General features: G+C 44.9%; 1 protein-coding gene and 1 long non-coding RNA gene across 2 annotated transcripts; one reads left to right on the forward strand and one right to left on the reverse strand.

Moving 5' to 3' along the window:
* Positions 1-1,071: 1,071 nt before the first annotated feature.
* Positions 1,072-18,055, reverse strand: SLC24A1 (solute carrier family 24 member 1). The gene is made up of 11 exons (XM_054214447.1): positions 17,912-18,055; positions 17,239-17,360; positions 15,138-16,206; positions 13,294-13,356; positions 12,171-12,279; positions 6,583-6,669; positions 4,762-4,865; positions 3,907-4,110; positions 3,440-3,529; positions 2,133-2,299; positions 1,072-1,421 (listed from the first exon to the last, which is right to left on the reverse strand). Exons 3-11 carry the CDS (start codon positions 16,059-16,061, stop codon positions 1,172-1,174), a joined length of 1,998 nt encoding a protein of 665 aa, XP_054070422.1. The 5' UTR covers positions 16,062-16,206; positions 17,239-17,360; positions 17,912-18,055; the 3' UTR covers positions 1,072-1,171.
* On the forward strand, positions 7,005-18,765 carry LOC128914825 (uncharacterized). The gene is made up of 4 exons (XR_008468444.1): positions 7,005-7,170; positions 12,816-12,979; positions 17,732-18,086; positions 18,214-18,765. It is a non-coding gene; the product is annotated as an uncharacterized LOC128914825 (long non-coding RNA).
* The last annotated feature ends 21 nt before the right edge of the window (positions 18,766-18,786 follow it).

An 18,786-nucleotide genomic window follows, 5' to 3' on the forward strand; every position in this document is an offset into this window, starting at 1 on the left:
AATGACGGAAATGTCTGCAACTCTTAACTACGTTGTTTGCTCACGTGAGGCATTGTTAACAATAAACCTTTCGGGTTTGTTGATAGCTGATGTCAGTGGCGTTTTTTCATAGTGGTTATGTAGAAGACAGCGCTAACAAGAATTAGTGCTGGATACAGTCATCTGTAAATTTCAGAGATTAGTGTCAGGATGAAGACAAAACTTAAGCAGTTCAACTTCTTGTTGTAGTATTTCTGATTCCTGGTTTTAGTTTTTATTTGTGGTAATACGATGTTCTAACCCCAGACTGTGTTGCAAGATCAGATACAGAGTGAAAAGGAGCCATATGGATAGCTTTCAGGATAGCTCTGCAACTCTCAAATCCCGTGTTCTTCTGCGGAGAGAAATAATTCTTCCTGCTTTGCTTTTTCCTTGAAAACCTTGGTATTACATTTCCCCCAGTCTTAAGAGGGCCAGCAAAAAGCATCGCCTCTGAAGTGCATCAGTGTGTTCTGTGTCCGCTTTCCTGGAGGTATGTGTCGAGTACCAGTTGTGGCTGCTTTATTGTGGCGTTTGCTGAAAGGACGAAAACTACCTCTGCGCGGGGAAGCCCTGGCAAACCAGCTGCAGCACAAGCATCGGGAAGCGCTGCGCTCAGTGCTTGTACACCGTTTGAGGGAGTTCACTTCTGAGCTGCAGAACGCGTGTTCACACGATTTTAAGCAGAGTACGTCTGTAAAGGCAGGCCCCAGAGGTCCAATCCTGTTCCCACTGAAGTAAAGGTCATTGATTTCAGTGGGTTTGAGGAGTTCACTAGGTAATTTAGAGTGTCTTCCTGAAAACATTTCTATAACGAGTAAACATTCTGTGCTGGCAATTGGCTTCGTTAACATGAGGGGATCAGCCACCCTCAAAACTTCACACATCTGTATCGTATCAACCTTTCCATGAATGCCTGAACATGTATGCTGTTTGATATCGGTCACCTCATTATCTGATCTTTTCTGATCCTAAAGAAAAATAGTAGAGGCTGACACACCACTTGAGATTTATTATTTTTAGTATGTTAAAGATACTTTATTCCCCGTAAGTTTGTTGTAATTCTGGTTGCTTTTTTTCAGTAGAACAATTGCTACCTTAAACCCCTTCTCATTTTGATGTATGCGTCCATACATCTGCATGCGTCCAAATGTCATACAGATACGGGGCAGGATATTATCTTGTCTTCCAACATCACACTGATGATCAAAAACACAAAGTAAAGAGCGAACATAGTGAGCCCCAGTAGTTTGTTCATTTTCCATTTACATGCAGCGATTGAGATGATCACAAATAGGAGCATGAGAAAAAGGAGGACAATTGCACAAAACAAACCGTTGCTACTGACTGCAACTGGACTGAGTCCATTGAAGACAGAATAAAGGAACCAAGGAACCGGCAAACTGCAAGTAAAGGAAAAATAATTGAAAGAAATGTTTTAAGGCAGTTCATTTTCTGCCTCATAACTAAGCAATTCCTTAAACTGTAACAGGAAAAAAAAATGCATGATTGCTTTCAGTATAACTCGGCATGAATCTAAAATTGATGATGTTTGTGTCAAAAATTGCATTTGGATAATACTTGCACTATCATAATGCAATCCAAGAATCTAAAAGTGGTTTTAAAACAATACCTGTGGATTAAGTGTCTTGGCATGTTCTGATAAAGAAGCCCTGGTGCTTTATTGATGAGAGATACAGGCACAGATACTGAGCCTTGATTGATGCCTCGGGCTGGGTGAGTCTTTGATGTTAGCCCAAGGTTTGCTGTATTTTTGTCTTGAAAAAAATCAGTCATTTTCTGTTGATTCGGAATTAAGTGAAGATGATGGTGCTTCTGTTTTGAGCTACGTACTGTTATTTTAAGCTGCAGAACAACGAGCTGAACTATGCAACTTAATGTTCACTGTGCTGCACTAAGTTGTAAAAATCTGTCTTTCCTGACTAGCTGAGGTTTAAAAAACAAAAAACCCCAAAACCTAGTAGCTGGTTGTCCAGCTGCCCTTTACAGCTAAAATGAAATTAATTAAGACCCTGTTCTTAATAGCTGAATAAAACCAGCTATTTTTTTTATTTCAGAAGAAATGCAACTTTTAGCATTGAACTAATACTCACCCAACAGTGATATCGAAGATATTGCTGCCTACGGAACTGGAGACAGCCATGTCACCTAAGCCTTTCCGTGCGACAATGACGCTGGTGATAAGGTCAGGGATTGATGTTCCTGCTGCCAGTATGGTTAACCCCATAATTTCCTCTGATATCCCAATTGTTTCACCAACCTAATAAATACAAAGAAAGTCAGGTAGGTTGTTAGTTTTGGAACATGGAATTTCATAAATCGTAGAACCGTTAGGGTTGGAAGGGACCTTAAAGATCATCTAGTTCCAACCCCCCTGCCATGGGCAGGGACACCTCCCACTAGATCAGGTTGCTCTGAGGCCCGTCCAACCTGGCCTTAAAAACTTCCAGGGATGGGGCTTCCACCACCTCTCTGGGCAACCAGTTCCAGTGTCTCACCACCCTCATGGTGGAGAACTTCTTCCTAACATCCAGTCTGAATCGTCCCATCTCTAATCTTAATCCATTCCCTCTGGTCCTACCAATTTAATTGTTCTGTGCAGTCTTTTGGGTTTCATGCTACGTTCGAGTTAAAATGCTTTAATCCCTTAAAACATGGGAGCATTTTTTCTGCTTTGTAGGATAAAATGTTAAATTTCATAGTGTAAGTTGATCTCAGATTTGCTTTATAGTGCAAGGCATCTGATCACAGTGTTGCCGAGACTAAGCAAGGTCAGGTCAGTTACGGTGCAACTCTTCTGTCCTAACTTCACCTCTTCTTGGACGTCTTCTACCTCTCCCTCTCCAGATTTAACATCAGCTGTGTATTATCCGAGAGCTTTGGGAAATGACAGTCTTTGGATTTATGGCTTGAGCAACTGGACTGTGAATGTGCAATATATCACTAAATACAAATTGTGGGTCTGATTCTACAAGATGTAAGTATTATTTCCCAGAATACCAAGTGAAGATTAAGGCGAAGGGAGTTGAGATCATTTAGCAGCTTCCAGAATCAGAACCTGTATTTTCCTAGAATTTTAATTAGGTGAGGGGTAATTATGTTCTGCACAGAAGCATTCATCAATGAAAAGGCAGTATTAAGATAAATCTTGATGGCACTTTTCCTTTCACTGATGCACAAATTCCCTTGGAAGCTCTTGAAAAAGAATGACTCTCTGTCAGATTGAAAAGAATGAAATTGAAAATTCCCTTTTGGGTTCTAAAAAAACAAAGTTTCTACTGTTGTGATGGATGGCTGTGGCTGTAATTCATCAGATAAAACACCCCAGTGACGCTCCCCTCTCTCTTCATCTGCTACTTCTGAGATGGTCTTATTTGCAGAGAGAAAATAAACCCCTCACCTGGTGAGCCCACCACACCATGAGGTAAGAGAATACAGCAATCCAGATGATGGATCCAAAAAACGTGATGACAAAGAATTTTTTGGAGTCCTGTTAAAATCAAGTTTGAAAATAAAAACATGGAGAAATTTCAGGAAAGTTAACAACCCCCAATGGAAAGTATCCACCTGAAACACTTCGCTGCAATCAATGGCTTGAACGTGGACCCTGATCTCTCTAATTGTATTTATTTTTTGTCAGCTTGATTTGATGACCAATAGTTTCTAGTCTTCTGTGACTTATTAAATTAAGTCTGTGGAACTATGTTATGCTGCAGGTGGGGCTCCTGTCCCGCTCCCTGTAGCATTAACAGCGCTTCAAGTAGGCAAAGACTCTAGACATGGACAAACAGAAGTGGGGACTCTTGCCGAGAGGAACTCTATAGCTCAGTTAATGAATCCAGTAGCAGAAGGAAGATAGATTCTTACTGGGTTTCTAACGTCAGGCATAGTGCTCCAGAGAGGGAAGACAATGGGAAAGAGGAAAAGGTAAATTGCTTGTTTCTTCCGAGTTTCTGGCCATTCAAGAGATAATGGCTCATCATTTTCATCATCGTCATCTGTGCTGTCATCATCACTGTCTTCCTCGCTCTCAGAGCTGCTGTCTTCTGAGGTGTTGCTGTCTGATGAGGGCTGTAGACCAGGAAAAAAGAAAAAACAGCCAATACATTTTCAAACTAGCAAGGAGCTGCACAGCATTTCTTCACCATGGCCTCGCCTTGGCCGAGGTCACATCTGTAACACGGCTGAGGGCAGCCACAGCCCCCATCTTGCTATTGTGAGACAAAATCCAGAGCCTGTGTATTATGTTAACTAATTTCTATCAGTTAATTAGAACCAACTTTTAGACGGGGTTTTGACACTAACGAAACATTTACCATCTGTCCTTGGTAAACCTTTCCTCATCAGAACAGCCAGATTACACCAACTCGAAAGGAGGGATTCAGGAAACAAAACAGAAACGTATACTGGTGAGCACAGGAGAGGTAGGTAGTCATGTCTTCCCTTATGCTGGAGCTACCCCTCTGACCTCAGAAGAGTCATCTGAGGAGAAAATACTATGCAGTATCAGTTGGTGTCATATTTTGGATCTGCTTTGTGTTTGTAAGCTGAAATGTTTCACCTAATGGCGTAATAGATCTCACCACTACACACGCTATGTATAGTTGCCAGTTTTGGGAAATGGATTGGGTCCTATCCCAAAAGCCCTGGAGAGGGAAGAAGGAAAGTACGTGAGAAGTTTGGTCTGGAGTGAGCACTTATCGCCTATCGTCACTTAAATACCTGTCCATCTTGTGGTGCGTTTGCGTTCTGTTTCTCTTTGCTGGGTTCAGAGTCACTGGCAGGAGTTACCTGGACGCTGCTCGGTGCCTTCTTTTCCTCTTCTGCTAAAAGTGATAAGAAGGAATATTGGTTTCAGTCACCTTAGCCGCAGGTGGTCGCCTTCCTCTTGATCAGCATGGAGGCTTGATCTTCCCACAAGAACGTGTGGCGTTTCGCGTTGAGCCCCATCTGATTGCTTAGGTTTTGTGTTTGTCCCCTCTGTTTTCTGTGGATTGTGATGAGTAAAAGCCAGGCGGAATCTGGCACAGAATGTTACCTTGATGCTCCTATGACCTTCTATCTGAAACTGCTGTAAGAGGCATATGTGTAACAACAGGGAAATGCTAATTATCTGATCTACAACCGATGAGTGTTTCTTGGTTTCAGTCTGGATTCAGAAGATCTTATTAAAGCCATCCTTAAAAGCCAGAAAGGATGTAAAGCTTTGCTTTCCCTTTTTTTTTTTTTTTTTTTTTTTTCTAAGAGAGCGCGGCATTCTCCAGGGAACTGATATTTTTTGAGGCTTCTGAGAAATGGCTGTTACGTGCTGCCAGGCTTTAATGCCTAATCCATTGGTAGGTATTCAAATGCAAATAGGAAAGTGCTGACACATACAAGGAAATAACTGCAATGTCCTCTGTGCTGTTCCTGTGTTAACCTGCGTAGCCAAGAGGAACCTGGAAACCCCTGTGCGGAATAGTGTGGGAACATGGGCAACACGCAGCAGAGGGGAGAGGGGGTGCCTGGCGCTCTGCCCGCTCACGGCAAGGGCCCTTTTCAGACTGCTGCAATTTAGGTTAAGGGATCCCCTCCACATAGTCAGGCCTGCCAAGTCAGTAGGATCATGTTGTCCCATGAATTGTACCGGGATAGGGCGTTATAGGGTATCTTATCCTGAACTGGGTGCGCTGGTCCAGTACAGTGCCTCACAACTTAACTAGGGAGCAAGTCTAGAGGGGAGAATTTCAGAAACGTATGTTTTCTGTGAGTACTATTTGTGATTTCTGAAACCAGGCCTTGAGAGCGTTCACGGGGGATGCTTTCAGCCCAGAGCGGGAGAGAGAACAATAATGCTTTTGGAATGTGCACAGCTTTACCTACGCACCAACAAAGATGGTGGAACATGTTATGGGGTGAAAATCCAGTGAAGTCAATGTGGTATTGATAACTCGCATCAAGAATTTACTTGTTTCTTAAAGAGTATTTTCCTCAAGTTTGGTCTCGTTCACATAGGTGAGGCTCAATGTCTTGAGGTACTCGGGTACTCAGGAAAAACCAAAAACTATTAAAAGGGAGGATGCACAGACCCTCAGAATTGTTATAGACAAAGCCAGTGCAGCTTTTCTCTGTAGAGGAATCTTTTGTGCTCTTCTGCAAATGTGCCAAGTTTCCAAGCTAAAATGAAGGTACTTTGTTTTAACGAATACCTCGTTTGCAGGGTCTACCACAGGTAAGCAGCATAGCAGCACCCAACTGCTGGCTGTAATGACACGATTTCCCCTCTTCCACCCTTCTGGTGGCAATTTGCACTACATCCCTGTAGCACTTTCTGTTTGGACACGCTCACCAACCACTCCTGGCCTCCCGTGGGGATGTCTTTTATTGCCCACTGTTAGACCACGTTGACTGATTTCTGCTGCAATATTATAGCAGCCGTCTGTGAGCAGTAATAACAGAAAACTTGTACTGGACCATAGCGTTTCTTTGGCAGCCCTTGGGTGTTGAGTGCTGGGAAGGTGAGGGGTTGCAGTGCAAAACAAGGCAAACTCCTCTTGCACTCACCTTCTGGTTTTGATCCTTGTCCAGCCAGAGCGTCTACTTTGGCCTTGGCTATCTTGCTCAGGATGTCGACCCTGTCTTTAAATCTTGCTGTGGATGAGAAGGATACGTTTGTCAGCAGCTGTCAGCTTTGCAAAACTCCCCTTTACCTGCCTCCCCCCAACACACGCACACCCTCGCCCCTTTCCTCTTGTGTGGATTGCAGCCAGCACTGACTTGGGAGCTGTCGATTTGGCTGCGGCCCTAGGTTTTGGCTGCTGCTAGTTGATCGTAGTGGTTATATTTAAATGCTTAGTACTACGGCAATTATGCCAGCAATTTGACATGTAACCAATACTTTCGTATTTCAAAGAAACTGTAGACGGAAGAGAAATCCTTTCCAGTTCAGTAATACAGGGGATATCTGTACTTCCTAGGAAACAAACGCAGAGAGAACAGAGGAGTTGTTTTGATGCAGTATCATTTTGTTCCCAAAGGACTACTGCTGTTTTTTCTGGCTTGATTATGTGCAAGCTAAAAGTGACACCTTTCTTCTGCCACGTGACTGCTGAAGAGGCTTTACAGTGCTGCCTGCAGCCTGGCGACCTGATGGTAAGGAAAAATAAAATCCTTTTATATTCCCGTTACCTGGAAAATTACTGATTTCTCTAAGCATATGTGAATGTCTTCTCCGCTGGAGTTGATCTAAATTCCTGGTATCCACATTTAACATGGTCCAGGCAACCCAAGAGGTCATCTTCACCAGTGCAGTGTCCAGTACTGTATTTCTGGGACTGCTGAGGACTTCTGCTGTAAACCATACTCTGCTCAGCTGAGCTGCTTTATTGTTGTTTTACTGTGAAACTGTGTGTTTCCAGAGTTAGGTGTTGTGCTCAAATATCTTAATCCTACTCTCACTGAAAGCGAGCAAGTCATCAACTCAAAGAAAAGACTCATTTTGCTCTAATCTATATTGTCTGTTGAGCTGCCTACCCAAAGACTAAGCTGAGGGCCGCAGGGCTTGCACATGGACAGTAGCCACAAGAAATTGGCCGTGCTATGCTTGGCTTGTGTGCGGGGCTGTAAATTAATTTCCTCTGAAAGTTTTATCACACTGATTTAATCTACTGTACTGTTGACTGCAACCAGAACGTGCTGTTGTCATTTGCCTCAAGGGCAGGGCCCTGACACTGTATTCATCACCACGATACCGAGTTAATAGAAATAGCAGGTCCGAGGCCCTGAGCCACGCAGGTAGAGCTACTGTTCTGAGCTGAACCTCGCCAAAATCAGTAGATTCTGGTCTAGTTGGAAGAGGCTGACTTTTCCATGCTCCTTGTCAATATTGAAGCCTGCCAGAGGGAATGTGAAGCACTTTGCTTCGTTCCCCCTCTACCGATGCTAAGCACAAGCATACCCAACCGTGCAGGGCAACAAAGAGGTGACCTTTTGCTCCCAGTCTCCTCTAACCACTGGGCAACGCGTCTTTCTGTTCAGCTTTTCCCAGAAGCTGTTGCAAAAGCTTCTGTCAGCAGGGTCAGGGCGGTCAGGCTCAGCCTGAAAGAGATTATATAAATTCAAGCTCCTGACGTCCTGCCCTCACCTAGGCTGCAGGCTGTGAGCATCTCTCTCTCAGGATAAAGAGCTTAGGCCCAGGCCACTATCCAGTTCTCATGAGATCAGCCTCATTTAAAAAGGTGTTAATTCCCCTGACACACATTTCATGCAGGATGGGCTGAGACTGGAGGAAGAGTTGGCTATAAGCTGTCCAGATCTGCAGGTCAGCATGGGGAGGAAGGATATCTGTCAGGCTAGTCCTGGGGATTATCTGAGCAGGGCACGGCTGGTGTCCCTAGCCCCCTGGGCTCAGTCCTCCCTGAGGACTGCGGTCCCCTGGGGCATTCACTGCTGGAAACTCTCTGCCCCCTGCGCTGAGAGCCCGTCACACGCCCGTGTCCAGGGCCCTGAGATGCTCTTCAGGAAGGTCGAGAGCATCCAGGCTGCACTTGCGGTAGCAGCTGAGCTTCTACCTTGAGTTTGGCTCTTACGTTTAATTAATTCCGTGCCTCTCATATTTAATCTATCGGGGCTAATTTACAACATGAACAGTGGGCAGGGTTTTTTCTTTGAAATTTGGCATTGGAGATTCTGCTGTCTAAAAGCAGAAGTAAAAAAAAGTCTCATGATTCCTTTTGCTCCTTTGTATCACGATTCTCTCAGAACAAGTGATTGAATGCTAATAAAGCAAGGAAAAACTGTAGCTGCCTTAAGACTTCTGGCTCAGTTCTAGCCTGCAACACTGCCTGCTGCTTTATTCTGGTCTAATTTCCAAAATCATTAGCTTGTTAACTGGGGCACACTGAGGGTAGACAGCTCTGATAACCTCGCTGCTGGAGCCTTTTTCTTCATTCAACAGTAAAAGCAGGCTTCTGTCTTCTTCCCTGCATGACTAGAGTTTAAAGAATAATCCGATGGTAAAACTGGAAGTTCAGAAACGAGAGGGTTCCTCAGTCTTCCCGAAATCCTTGTTCCCTTTAATTTCCCAACAGTTCCCTCCAATGTCTAGCTGCAAAATCATGAAAAGTTCTCAAGCTCTGGTTCTACACTTCCTCTACAGAGGAAGTGGGGGAAAAAACCAAAGGTGCTAGAAATTCCCTACTTAAAAATAAGAAAGGCACTTTGAAAATAAAAGCTTCTATCAAAAATGTAGTTCAAGATGCAATGTAAATGTTAGAACTTCTAAAGAAAAATGCCTAGTCTCCTGTAGAAAAAGACTTAAATAATGATCCCTTCCTAATACAAAAGGAAAAAAACCAAACATTCTGAACTTAATCCACTGCTCAAATGAGAAATTTTGTTTCACACAAGGGGTGTTTCGTTAGGAACAGCGAAAAAAAAATTTGTATTTCAGACTTCTCCTTTATTTCTAAAACCTCTGCCTCTGGAAGTTGGGGTTGGAGGCCCAGTGCTAGCAGGTTTTTCGCATTTTGGACTCTTGCTGTCCTGAAACTGCTTCTGCACTGCCCAAATAAAACACAACTGCAGCATAAGGAAGGAAACCCTACAGAGATCCTAATTTCAGTAGGTTAAGCTAGGAACTGCTGAGCAATAGCTGGCAACTTTTTCTTTTGCAGAGTGTTCTCTACCATCGCCTCTAAGTGCTGATGCTACAGGCATTGGCAAGAAGGAACAAGGACCCTTGAGGAAAGATAAATTGCTTTGGGATAATCTTTTATGTTGCAACGTAATTACAGAAATGTGTCCGGTACAGACAGTGCTGTGCACACTGCAAAGAGAAGGGCTTTGTTGGTGATTGGTGGGAAATCGGCACCCAGCTGTCCTGAGGGTACCAGAGGGCTGCAGTACTAATAACACAAAGGCTGAGCTTGCAGTCCTGATAGGCCTCTCGGGTTCAAATCCTTTTTCAGAGTCATCCTAGGGAAGTAATTTCATCTTTTTGGCCAAGATCCTCAAAGCACTTAGGTTTCTCAATCTATTCATAAATGGTTCCTTTTCTCCAGGCTCCTTTTTCTTTAGGTATTAGTCTATCGGGGTAAGGAGCGTCTCCTGCTAGATACACAGCACCTGGGACGCTGGCTCCTCAATTTTGAGCGCTGCGCTGTTGTAATATCAGTAACTTTCTTTATTGTCACTTTTTCTAAGGAGCTGTACACATTCTGGCAACGCTGAGTGGGACAGGCATGTACCTGGGGCAGAGGTTTTGCCCTTAACTCAGCAGCACTATTATAGCAAAGGGTCTAAGAAATAACAACCTTTTGGAAAGACCGTAGTCCCTGTTGTGAACATGAGACCTGCTTAAGCAGATATGGTCACACTCCCATCTAGTGGCTGCCGCTTGCTGGGACAGTAACTCTCTCTCTGCCTAGCTGAAATGAGAGGGGAAGTTGTCTTTCAAAGATCCAAGTTCCCCCCCACTCCCGTTTATTCAGTATTCGCAAATCATGGTGATACCAGCCTCTTTAGCAAGGCCAGTGGCTCACAACTGCATTGAGCGCCCCCCCCGCAGTGTATTCTGGGCTGAGCTGGCTGGGGCAGCGCTGGAGTGCTCTCCTTGGCTGGGGTTGGCATCCTCAGGCCCCCACAACTTCTACTGAGGTCCCAGGGTTTCACCAAGCTGAAGACACCAGCCTGGCCCAGAAGTGTGTCCTGGCCTGGGGTGGGCAGATGCTGCATAAAGACACTTAGCGGTGCAGGAAGGATGAGAAGGCGCTGGAGGGTCTCTGAGTGGCAGCAGGCCCTCAGGTCTGGCACTTTTTGATGCTAAAGGCAATGGCATGTCCTCTCGTAAGATTTTGGTTTTAACCTTGTGCTGTTGATAGCGCCTTTTGGGGGGGACAGGAGGCAAGGGCAGTAGAGCAAACCCTGATGAGTCTGGCTCTTGTTAGGCCACTCTTAGTAATGTGATGGGTGCCTTCGCTAAAATCTATCAAAGCAGACATTTATCTGTCTTGCTGTCCTTATCAAGTCTCCTTTGTTCCCTTGATCAGTTTGTGCAGCTAGGATTTTGATCTGGAGAGTCCTTTTTGTAACCTCTGTGATAGACATGAGAGGTGTTGATCTGCTTAGCTTCAATCTCTTTTTGAATGGACAACAGATAATCTCTTTAGAACAAGTAGGGCAGTGGAGGGCGGTGCATGTGCTGGGCTACGAAAGAAAATCTAAATAAAACCATCTTTTTTTAACACACTTTACCATTTCTTGGAAAATGAACCTGTATGCTGTCTTTTCATTAAGTTGATAGAAAGCAGCACGTTAAAAGTTTGTGTACAAAGCCCCTGGATCTGTCTGGAGAGGTGGCTTTTCTGCACCTTGGGCACTTTAAAAGATGTCTTAGTCCTAAGCTGATCAGCCCTTGGCCCTGGGGAGCTGGCCCACTGCCTGCAAAGTGCTGTGGGTACAGTTTACTTTGACAGAGATGATACTGCGGTGTTGCAGGTGGGCTTTTAGAGGAGCTCGGTGTTGGTCTAAATCACATACGGCTTGGCTTAAACATCATAATTGGAACCTGCTGTGTGTTTTAGATCTCAGCTGGGATTTTAACCACTGACAAAATTATAATTCTTCAAAGCTTTTAACTTCTTTTTCTTCTTCTTTAGGTTTATGCCTTGTAAGGGGCTGTGCGCACAGCTGGGGAGGTGTACAGGTCATGAGCTCTCCCCATGTTCATTTTCCCATTGTAAAATGAGACTGATTGATAGGTTCTCAAAAACATAGTGGGGGGGACCAGTGGGGGACTGCAGTGACCACCACTGCTTGCAGGGGCCCCAGCAATAGCAGCTGCTCCACATGCCCTCATCCCCCCTCCAGCAGCAGCTGCCACCACAGCAGCAACCACTTTGGCCCAGGCAAAGTAGATATGGCGGGGCTGGAATGTGAAGTGTTTGTCCTGTCTAGCCACGAGATCAGAAGGGGTTCATCCCACTGTGGCAGAGCTCCCCCCACTTAACATTATCTGTGATAGTCAGAGCTGCATTTCAAGGATGAGTTGCTGATCCCCAACACCCTGACATACAAAGGCTGTATTCCCAGTTAAACTGCTCCGCAACCCAGGCTGCAAACCCACGTCCCTCTGATGTGGAGCATTCACTCACCTTCTGCCAGGGGGTCCAGGGTGTGGATCATGAGTTGGAAGATGGTGCTGCGCATCTGAGAGTTGTGCAGGGAGGCTGAACTGCTGCCTCGCTGTAAGGCTGATCCAGGCTAGGGAAAGGTACAATGCAGCAGTCAATAGCAATTTCCTCCTCAAAACAGCACCGTTGGCTCACCTCTGCCCTGAGGATGCATTTCTACGGAGGCTGATCTCCCCAACTCAAGGAGCAGCGTCTGCACAGATTACAAGCAGCCTCTGCATCCAAGTTCACAGGATGGTTGACCGTTCACAGCAAGAGACACGCTCTTGAGATAGCAGGTCAACCTGTCCTTAGATAAATGCAATGGGCTTGCACAGACTCAGCATCAATACAAAGTTATTATAAAATATAATAAGCAAAGCATGCCGTGCTTTTAGTCATGAACTTATTAATACCTGGGTAGATTTATATGCTGCTACAAGGTAATGCTACAGTCCTGTCAGGTGTCCTGACTTAACTTGAAAGCTCTGGTGCTCTTTTCTAACAGTCAGCACCAGGGTCCTAATGAGCTTTTGACTGAACATTAATTAGTACAGGTAGGTTAAGTGCATAGAGGAAAAAGTAGCATCCACATGAGGAAGCTAACACCTGTATGTACATATGCAGCCATTACATCAGATAGGCCTCTCCATGCAATGGCTGGCCAGACAAAGGGTCACCAGTTTAACCAGGAGCAGAAGAATGAGCTCTCCAGTGTTCGCTATGGGAAAGGACAGACCCTACCAGCCTCTGCTCTGGGAGCCCAGGAGGAACACTGGCCATGAAACCAGGTAAGAAAAGTCATGCTCTGAATTTCTCTGTGCCTGTTTCAAGTGCAGAATGAATAGTACTCTGCTAGTCAAATCCACTCAGGAAGCCTGAGCTGTCTCTTAATTTTTATTAAAAGGCCTTTAAGGACACAACTCAGCCAGGTGTCCTCTTAAGTGAGCTGTGGATATTGTGCCAAGCATGGCTGGTTCTTTGCACAAATTAGGATTTGGTCCAGGTTCTTGACACAGACGTTCACACCTTTATTCATGACCTGACACGGGGAGGGGTTCAAAATACAATGACTTCAGATCCCTGTAAAGTTGCTCCGACCTACCTGCAGTCTCCTCCCATCTGCTGGCTTCTTTGTTCCATCATCCGCAACTGCTGCACTGCTTTTCTGCACGCAAGCAAGAACAAAAACAATTGAACACCACTACCGCTTCACCTGCTTTTTCAGGGTGCAATGCTAGCTCTTCAGGCTAGTGCCCGTGAAAGTGAGACAGCTAATACCAATGACCGTGCATGGATGCTCCTGAAAGAGCCGAAGCCATGTGCTCTCCTTAAAACCATGTGGCTTCCAAGAAAAACAGGACTCTACCCACAGCTCCTCGGTGAGGATGCAGGTACCTGGAGATGGACTCAAATGGCCTCTACCATCTGATTCCTGTAGAAATGGGCAGTCCCAGACTTCATCCCCAAACATTTGTATCCTTACTCATTTTCCAGCAGAGGCAGAGTGAAGGTGCAAAGAGCTATTTTTTTCTAGTGATCAGCATTACTTTCCATATAGGTAATTTATTTTGCCACCAGCTCTCTGTCATGTCACTATACGCTAGTGAGAGTTCTCTGTAAACCTAAAGTGGAGGGTTTTTTCCCCTTCAATTTGAAGGGTTGGATTCAATTTGTGACGATTGGTCGCATCCACAGTGATGTATGTGTATAGCTGCAGCATCTTGCACATGTATCCCACTGGAGTGTGACACGTGAGCTTTCAGGACTCCCAGCCTCAAGCCCTGGCTGAAAGACAGAGCGGGAGGAGGAAAGAAAAGAATTTCTTGATTCTGCACCACTTCAACTATCCTCACCCCTTCTGCTTTCTTACCTTATATTATGTGAAAGGAATGCCGAGACCAGAAGGGGCAAAGCATGCATAAATGCCAGTGACACACATCTGAATAGTAAAGCGCGCCAATGCCAGAGGACAACGTGAAATCTAGTGGTCTCTGCTCAGCAATTGGCAGTAGCACAAGTCAAGAAGACAAAGAGGAGAGTTGGGAAAGGACAGAGGAGGAAGAAGTGGGCAGGCACATTCAAGAAGACAAAGTCCCAAGTGTTCTGGAAAGCATGTCCTGCAGATCAGCCAGTCTGAAAGGGTTATTGGCTCTGGGGACAACTTCAAATACTGCCTTTGTGTAAGCAGTTAACCCTTGCTTCAAAAGACAACGAGTGAAGGGCCCTGGTCTCAAATCTGGAGTGTGTGGTTACGCCCTGTCTGAGCGCCGGTGGCATATAGAATTGTGTCTGCGCACACACAGCTGTGGTCAGTGCATGGAAATGGGATTGGGGCATTTCGATCTTGTTGCCAAATGCTGACTGGGAGAGGTGGCAATGGTTGCTAAAGGCTGCCAGGTCCCCTTCTGTGCTGCAGACTGGGTAACAAGTGACACCACCAGTGTCCCAGCAACACACCCCAATTCAGAATGGGAAAAGAGAACTTCTTCCAACATCTCTCATCTGTAAGAGGCTTGGACAGTACCTCTTACCAGAAGCCTTTTTTCCTCTGTTTAACACAGAATTGACAAATCTTGTTCCCAGACTAACGATGTGTTCCTATAAGTGTTTGTTTGGGGTTTTGTTTTGGTTTGGTTTTTTTGGAAACTCCTTAACAACAACCGAGTGAGCAAAATCCCACACATCTTTGAAAGCAGATAAGCAACCGCAACTGATCTTTTGTAATTGCAAGGGTAGAACGCTCTTTTAGTGGTGTTCTCGAATTTCTTAGAATCACTGCTATCCAGATTGCATTTCCCTCATTTTATAACCATAATTATTGACCAGTACCTGCATTCTGAGGTTTTGTTTGAATATGCACTTTGTGAAGGAGATGCAGTTTTTCTTTGTGGTTTACGCTAGAACGAGTTATTTCCAACTTGCCCTCTGAACAATAAGGACACCAACCTTCCGTATATGCTCTGCTGATGCTGCCTGCACAGCATTTAGCTTCTTGTTCAGCTCCTCCTTCACCCATTGTTCTAGGTACACGTTCTGTTTCATAGTGAACACATATATGGCATAGGCAGTCAGTAAAAGGAGGCTTTCCCACCAATCAATGACACTGTCTAGGAAAAACAGGATGAGCATCAGTAAGTCTACAATGTAGAATGAGATGTCTCTAAATAAGGGCCACCATGTCAGGTGGAGTATCTCCCTTGAGAAGAGGGCACAGGTGCCAATGACAAAGAGGATATTAAACACTGCTGAGCCCACAATGGTACCGATGCCCACATTGCTGTGTGAGATGAAGACACCTATGAGGGAGGTGAAGAGTTCTGGTGCTGATCCACCTGCTGCCATGAAGGTGGCTCCAGCCACATCTTCAGAGATCTGCAACTTTTCTGTGATCACTCCCAAAGCAGGGACAAAATACTCATCACACACTATGGCCAAGGCCACAAATACATACATCATGCCAAAGATGTGAAGTACAACCCACCCTTGCCTGCGTTCTTCCACACTGAATAGGTCCTGGGGATATTCTCCTTTGGACTCGTGTGGTGGCTTTTCATCTGGGTAGCTTTCACTGACATTTTCTCGCTGTGGTGTCGTACCCACTGATGTAGTGATGGGCACAGTTGGCTCAGGATCCACATATACACAGTGCCTTATTTTGGGTGCTGCTGTGACATTGCGTGTTACGGCAGTCTTGTTGCTGGAGAGGTCCCTGGAGGTGACTTTCACAGGGTCCGTGGGTTGGGGTGCTGCGTGTGGAGCTGGAAGGGCAGAGGGGCTGAACTGGAGCTGATAGATAGAAAGGACCAACACTATAGCAAGCAAGAAAAAGATTCGGTTCCGTTGTAGCCGCCTCCTCCGTGGTAAATGCATTTCCTAAAGGTTCAAAAACCAGGGCGGTGTCCAGAAGCCAGTGAAGACTTCTCTTGATCAGTAGTTTGCACTTATATCCACCATTGGAGTTTCCAGCTGATCTTAAGCATCAGGAGTGAAACTGCATGACACAAAGTGTAGAATCCTGCAAAAGAAAATCTATTGTAAAAAATAAAGTACTGCAAGTTTCCATCATTTGGGTAACATTACTTCACTGACCACTTTTCTATTTTTCAGTAAAAAGAAATGGAGATAAATGAGTAAAATCAGGTCTAGATTCAGATTTCAGTCTTTTCTTCTTTTTTTATTGTGACTGTAGGCTATTGTAACTGATAATCATGGGTTTGGCTTTACATAGAGAGGAGTTGGACAGTTTACATAGACAGTCTAATCTGAGCTGAATTCTGATTCCACCTACTGCCCCTGTTCAGGAGCTATTAAGGTTTGTGTTTTCACCTGGGTCCAGCTGTTATTCTGTAACATTAACAATTGGGTCAGTGTTCTGCAAAAGGAGAGGACACGGCTTCTGTCAAGGAACCCATTTTAAATTGCTAGAAAAGATGATGCTCTGAAGACAAGATCATGCTGTTAAAACCTCCCTCCACACAGACCCATTATTTACCTAAGTAACCTCAACAGGAGGATGAAAAGTGCTTGACAGTTCCCAACTCTGCTGCTCTGTGGCTCTCCAGCCTTGCGCTCCCGCAGAATACAAACCAGCGGTGAGCTTTTCTCTTTCAGTTTGAGAAGAGCAGGAGGGAGACTCGTTTCTTGTAAAACTGAGGGTGCTGAATATCCATTTGTTTCTATGACTACATCTTTTCAAGCCTTTCTGTAGAAATCAGAACTGGCAAAGTGGAACTGTAATCATACCTTTTATTAGGGGGTAATTAGCATATCTTGCATAATTATTTGAACAGCATTTAGAATGGGAGAGAAATTGTAAATGCCAGAGTGACAGAGCCTCCAGCTGTGACAGTATGGGGACAGCGACTTGGGGCTGGAGAGAATTTACCCTTCAGCACTGGATGAATATTTTACCTTAGAACATCGCTCTTTGTGGATTTATTATTTTTTCCCAGAGTGGGAATGTTACGTTATACTTGAGCTGGATGTGAATCACAGTTTTGTAAGCCATTCTCAGATAAGCTCTTCATGCAAGTTAGCATACACTTACCCTCTTGCATAACACCCAGTGAAGTAATCAGCCTAAATTTCTTGCAAGACAGGCTTTATTATCTTCTTTTATATAGTTGGGAGGATCACTAAGGCAACAGTAATAGAGGGTCATGGGAGTACCTAGATAAATAGATGATATAAGCTTTGCTTTTCATATGTAAAAAGAACATGAACATGCATATGGCAGAATTGCATAATATAATAAGAAATTGCACGTTATTAGAAAATAACCCTTCCTAATAAAGATAAGAGAGTGAAAGGATGACAGAGAGAACAGAAGACATTTGTACACACCCCTACTTAAGCACTGTTTTTATTTCTCCTCTCAAAAATGAACTGCCTGAAAGACCTTTTGCAAGCAGAAAGATATGCAAAGCTAGGATCAACTGTAAGAGCTCTCCAGCCTGTCACAATACCTGACCATCAGACTCTGTATTTCTCTACTCTTGTAAGTTTTGTGGTTCTTTTCCAGAGTGTATTGCCTCTTACAGGTCAAGGAACCTTCTGTCAAGGAACCTATTTTAAATTGCTAGAAAAGATGGTGCTCTGAAGACAAGATCATGCTGTTAAAACCTCCCTCCACACAGACCCCTGATCAACTCCTTTCTCACTGTCTCAGACGGTGAGATCTGAAGAGATCTGAAGCAATCAAAGAAACCTCCACAGCTTACCTTCCAAAGATGCTGCCCAAGAGGAAGAGGAGTACCGACGGTTGAGCGTACTGCTGGAGGCTTCTTTGACACTGAACAGCCAGGTGGGAGATGCTGTTGCAGAGAGAAGCAGATGAAAATGATCCCATTTTCGTGATGCCTCTGCTAGCGGAATTCTAATACAAGAGAGGGTCAGGTATGAAGGACATATTACTGGTGGAATAGGCAATCCAGTTTAATACCTGCAGTCCCTAAGAAGATTAAATAGTATTGTATAGATTTGTGTCTATCTCTGAAGCCAGTATCTTTGTCTGCTACTACAGGTTATTCTCGGTATGAGGGCAGGCGATTATCTCCATTACATGCTACCAGATGAAAGCACCAGCTGTGAGACACTGCAGGTATGGAAGAGAGCAGCTGGGGTAACTCACACCGCGGCGGTGGTCACCAAAACAAGACAGCTCAAACGTAGCTGCATTTCGAGGCTATTCGTACTGCTGACAGGCCAGACAAGTGGCTCTGCTGGCCCTTGCCTGGACATGAGCCTACTTTGCAATGCCAGAGGCAGGTTAAAACTCGCTGCCTCCTGGAAAAACCCCTCAGCTCCGGCACCGTGCTGGGGGAGGCAGAGGGAGGGATGCTCAGGGCCCTGCAGCCCAGGCTGCCCTTAGGAACTCTGTACGGCTGGCGCCGGCACGGGGCAGCTCCACTGCGGAAGAAATAACCACGTTCCTGGCCAAAGATTTCATGGTCGTCAAAATCCACTCACCGGGGAAGTAGAAATGATGATAATTTGGTAATTTTAAAGCAAACTGCTCTCTGAATGGACAGCTTTGCAGGGGTACATCCCAGCTTTGCAATGTCCTTTATTGAACGCCCCATCCTTGCACCCCTGC

Source organism: Rissa tridactyla, chromosome 9, assembly GCF_028500815.1.
Source record: "Rissa tridactyla isolate bRisTri1 chromosome 9, bRisTri1.patW.cur.20221130, whole genome shotgun sequence".
NCBI classification, from domain to species: domain Eukaryota; kingdom Metazoa; phylum Chordata; class Aves; order Charadriiformes; family Laridae; genus Rissa; species Rissa tridactyla.

Excerpts from the sequence above, each read along its gene's own strand:
- SLC24A1 (XM_054214447.1), bottom strand. The coding sequence starts at position 16,061 with ATGCATTTACCACGGAGGAGGCGGCTACAACGGAACCGAATCTTTTTC. Across the intron at positions 13,357-15,137 it reads CAGCAGAGCATATACGGAAG|AAAAGCAGTGCAGCAGTTGC; the intron begins GTTGGTGTCCTT and ends GCTTGCGTGCAG. Across the intron at positions 6,670-12,170 it reads CCTGGACCCCCTGGCAGAAG|CAAGATTTAAAGACAGGGTC; the intron begins GTGAGTGAATGC and ends TCTCATCCACAG.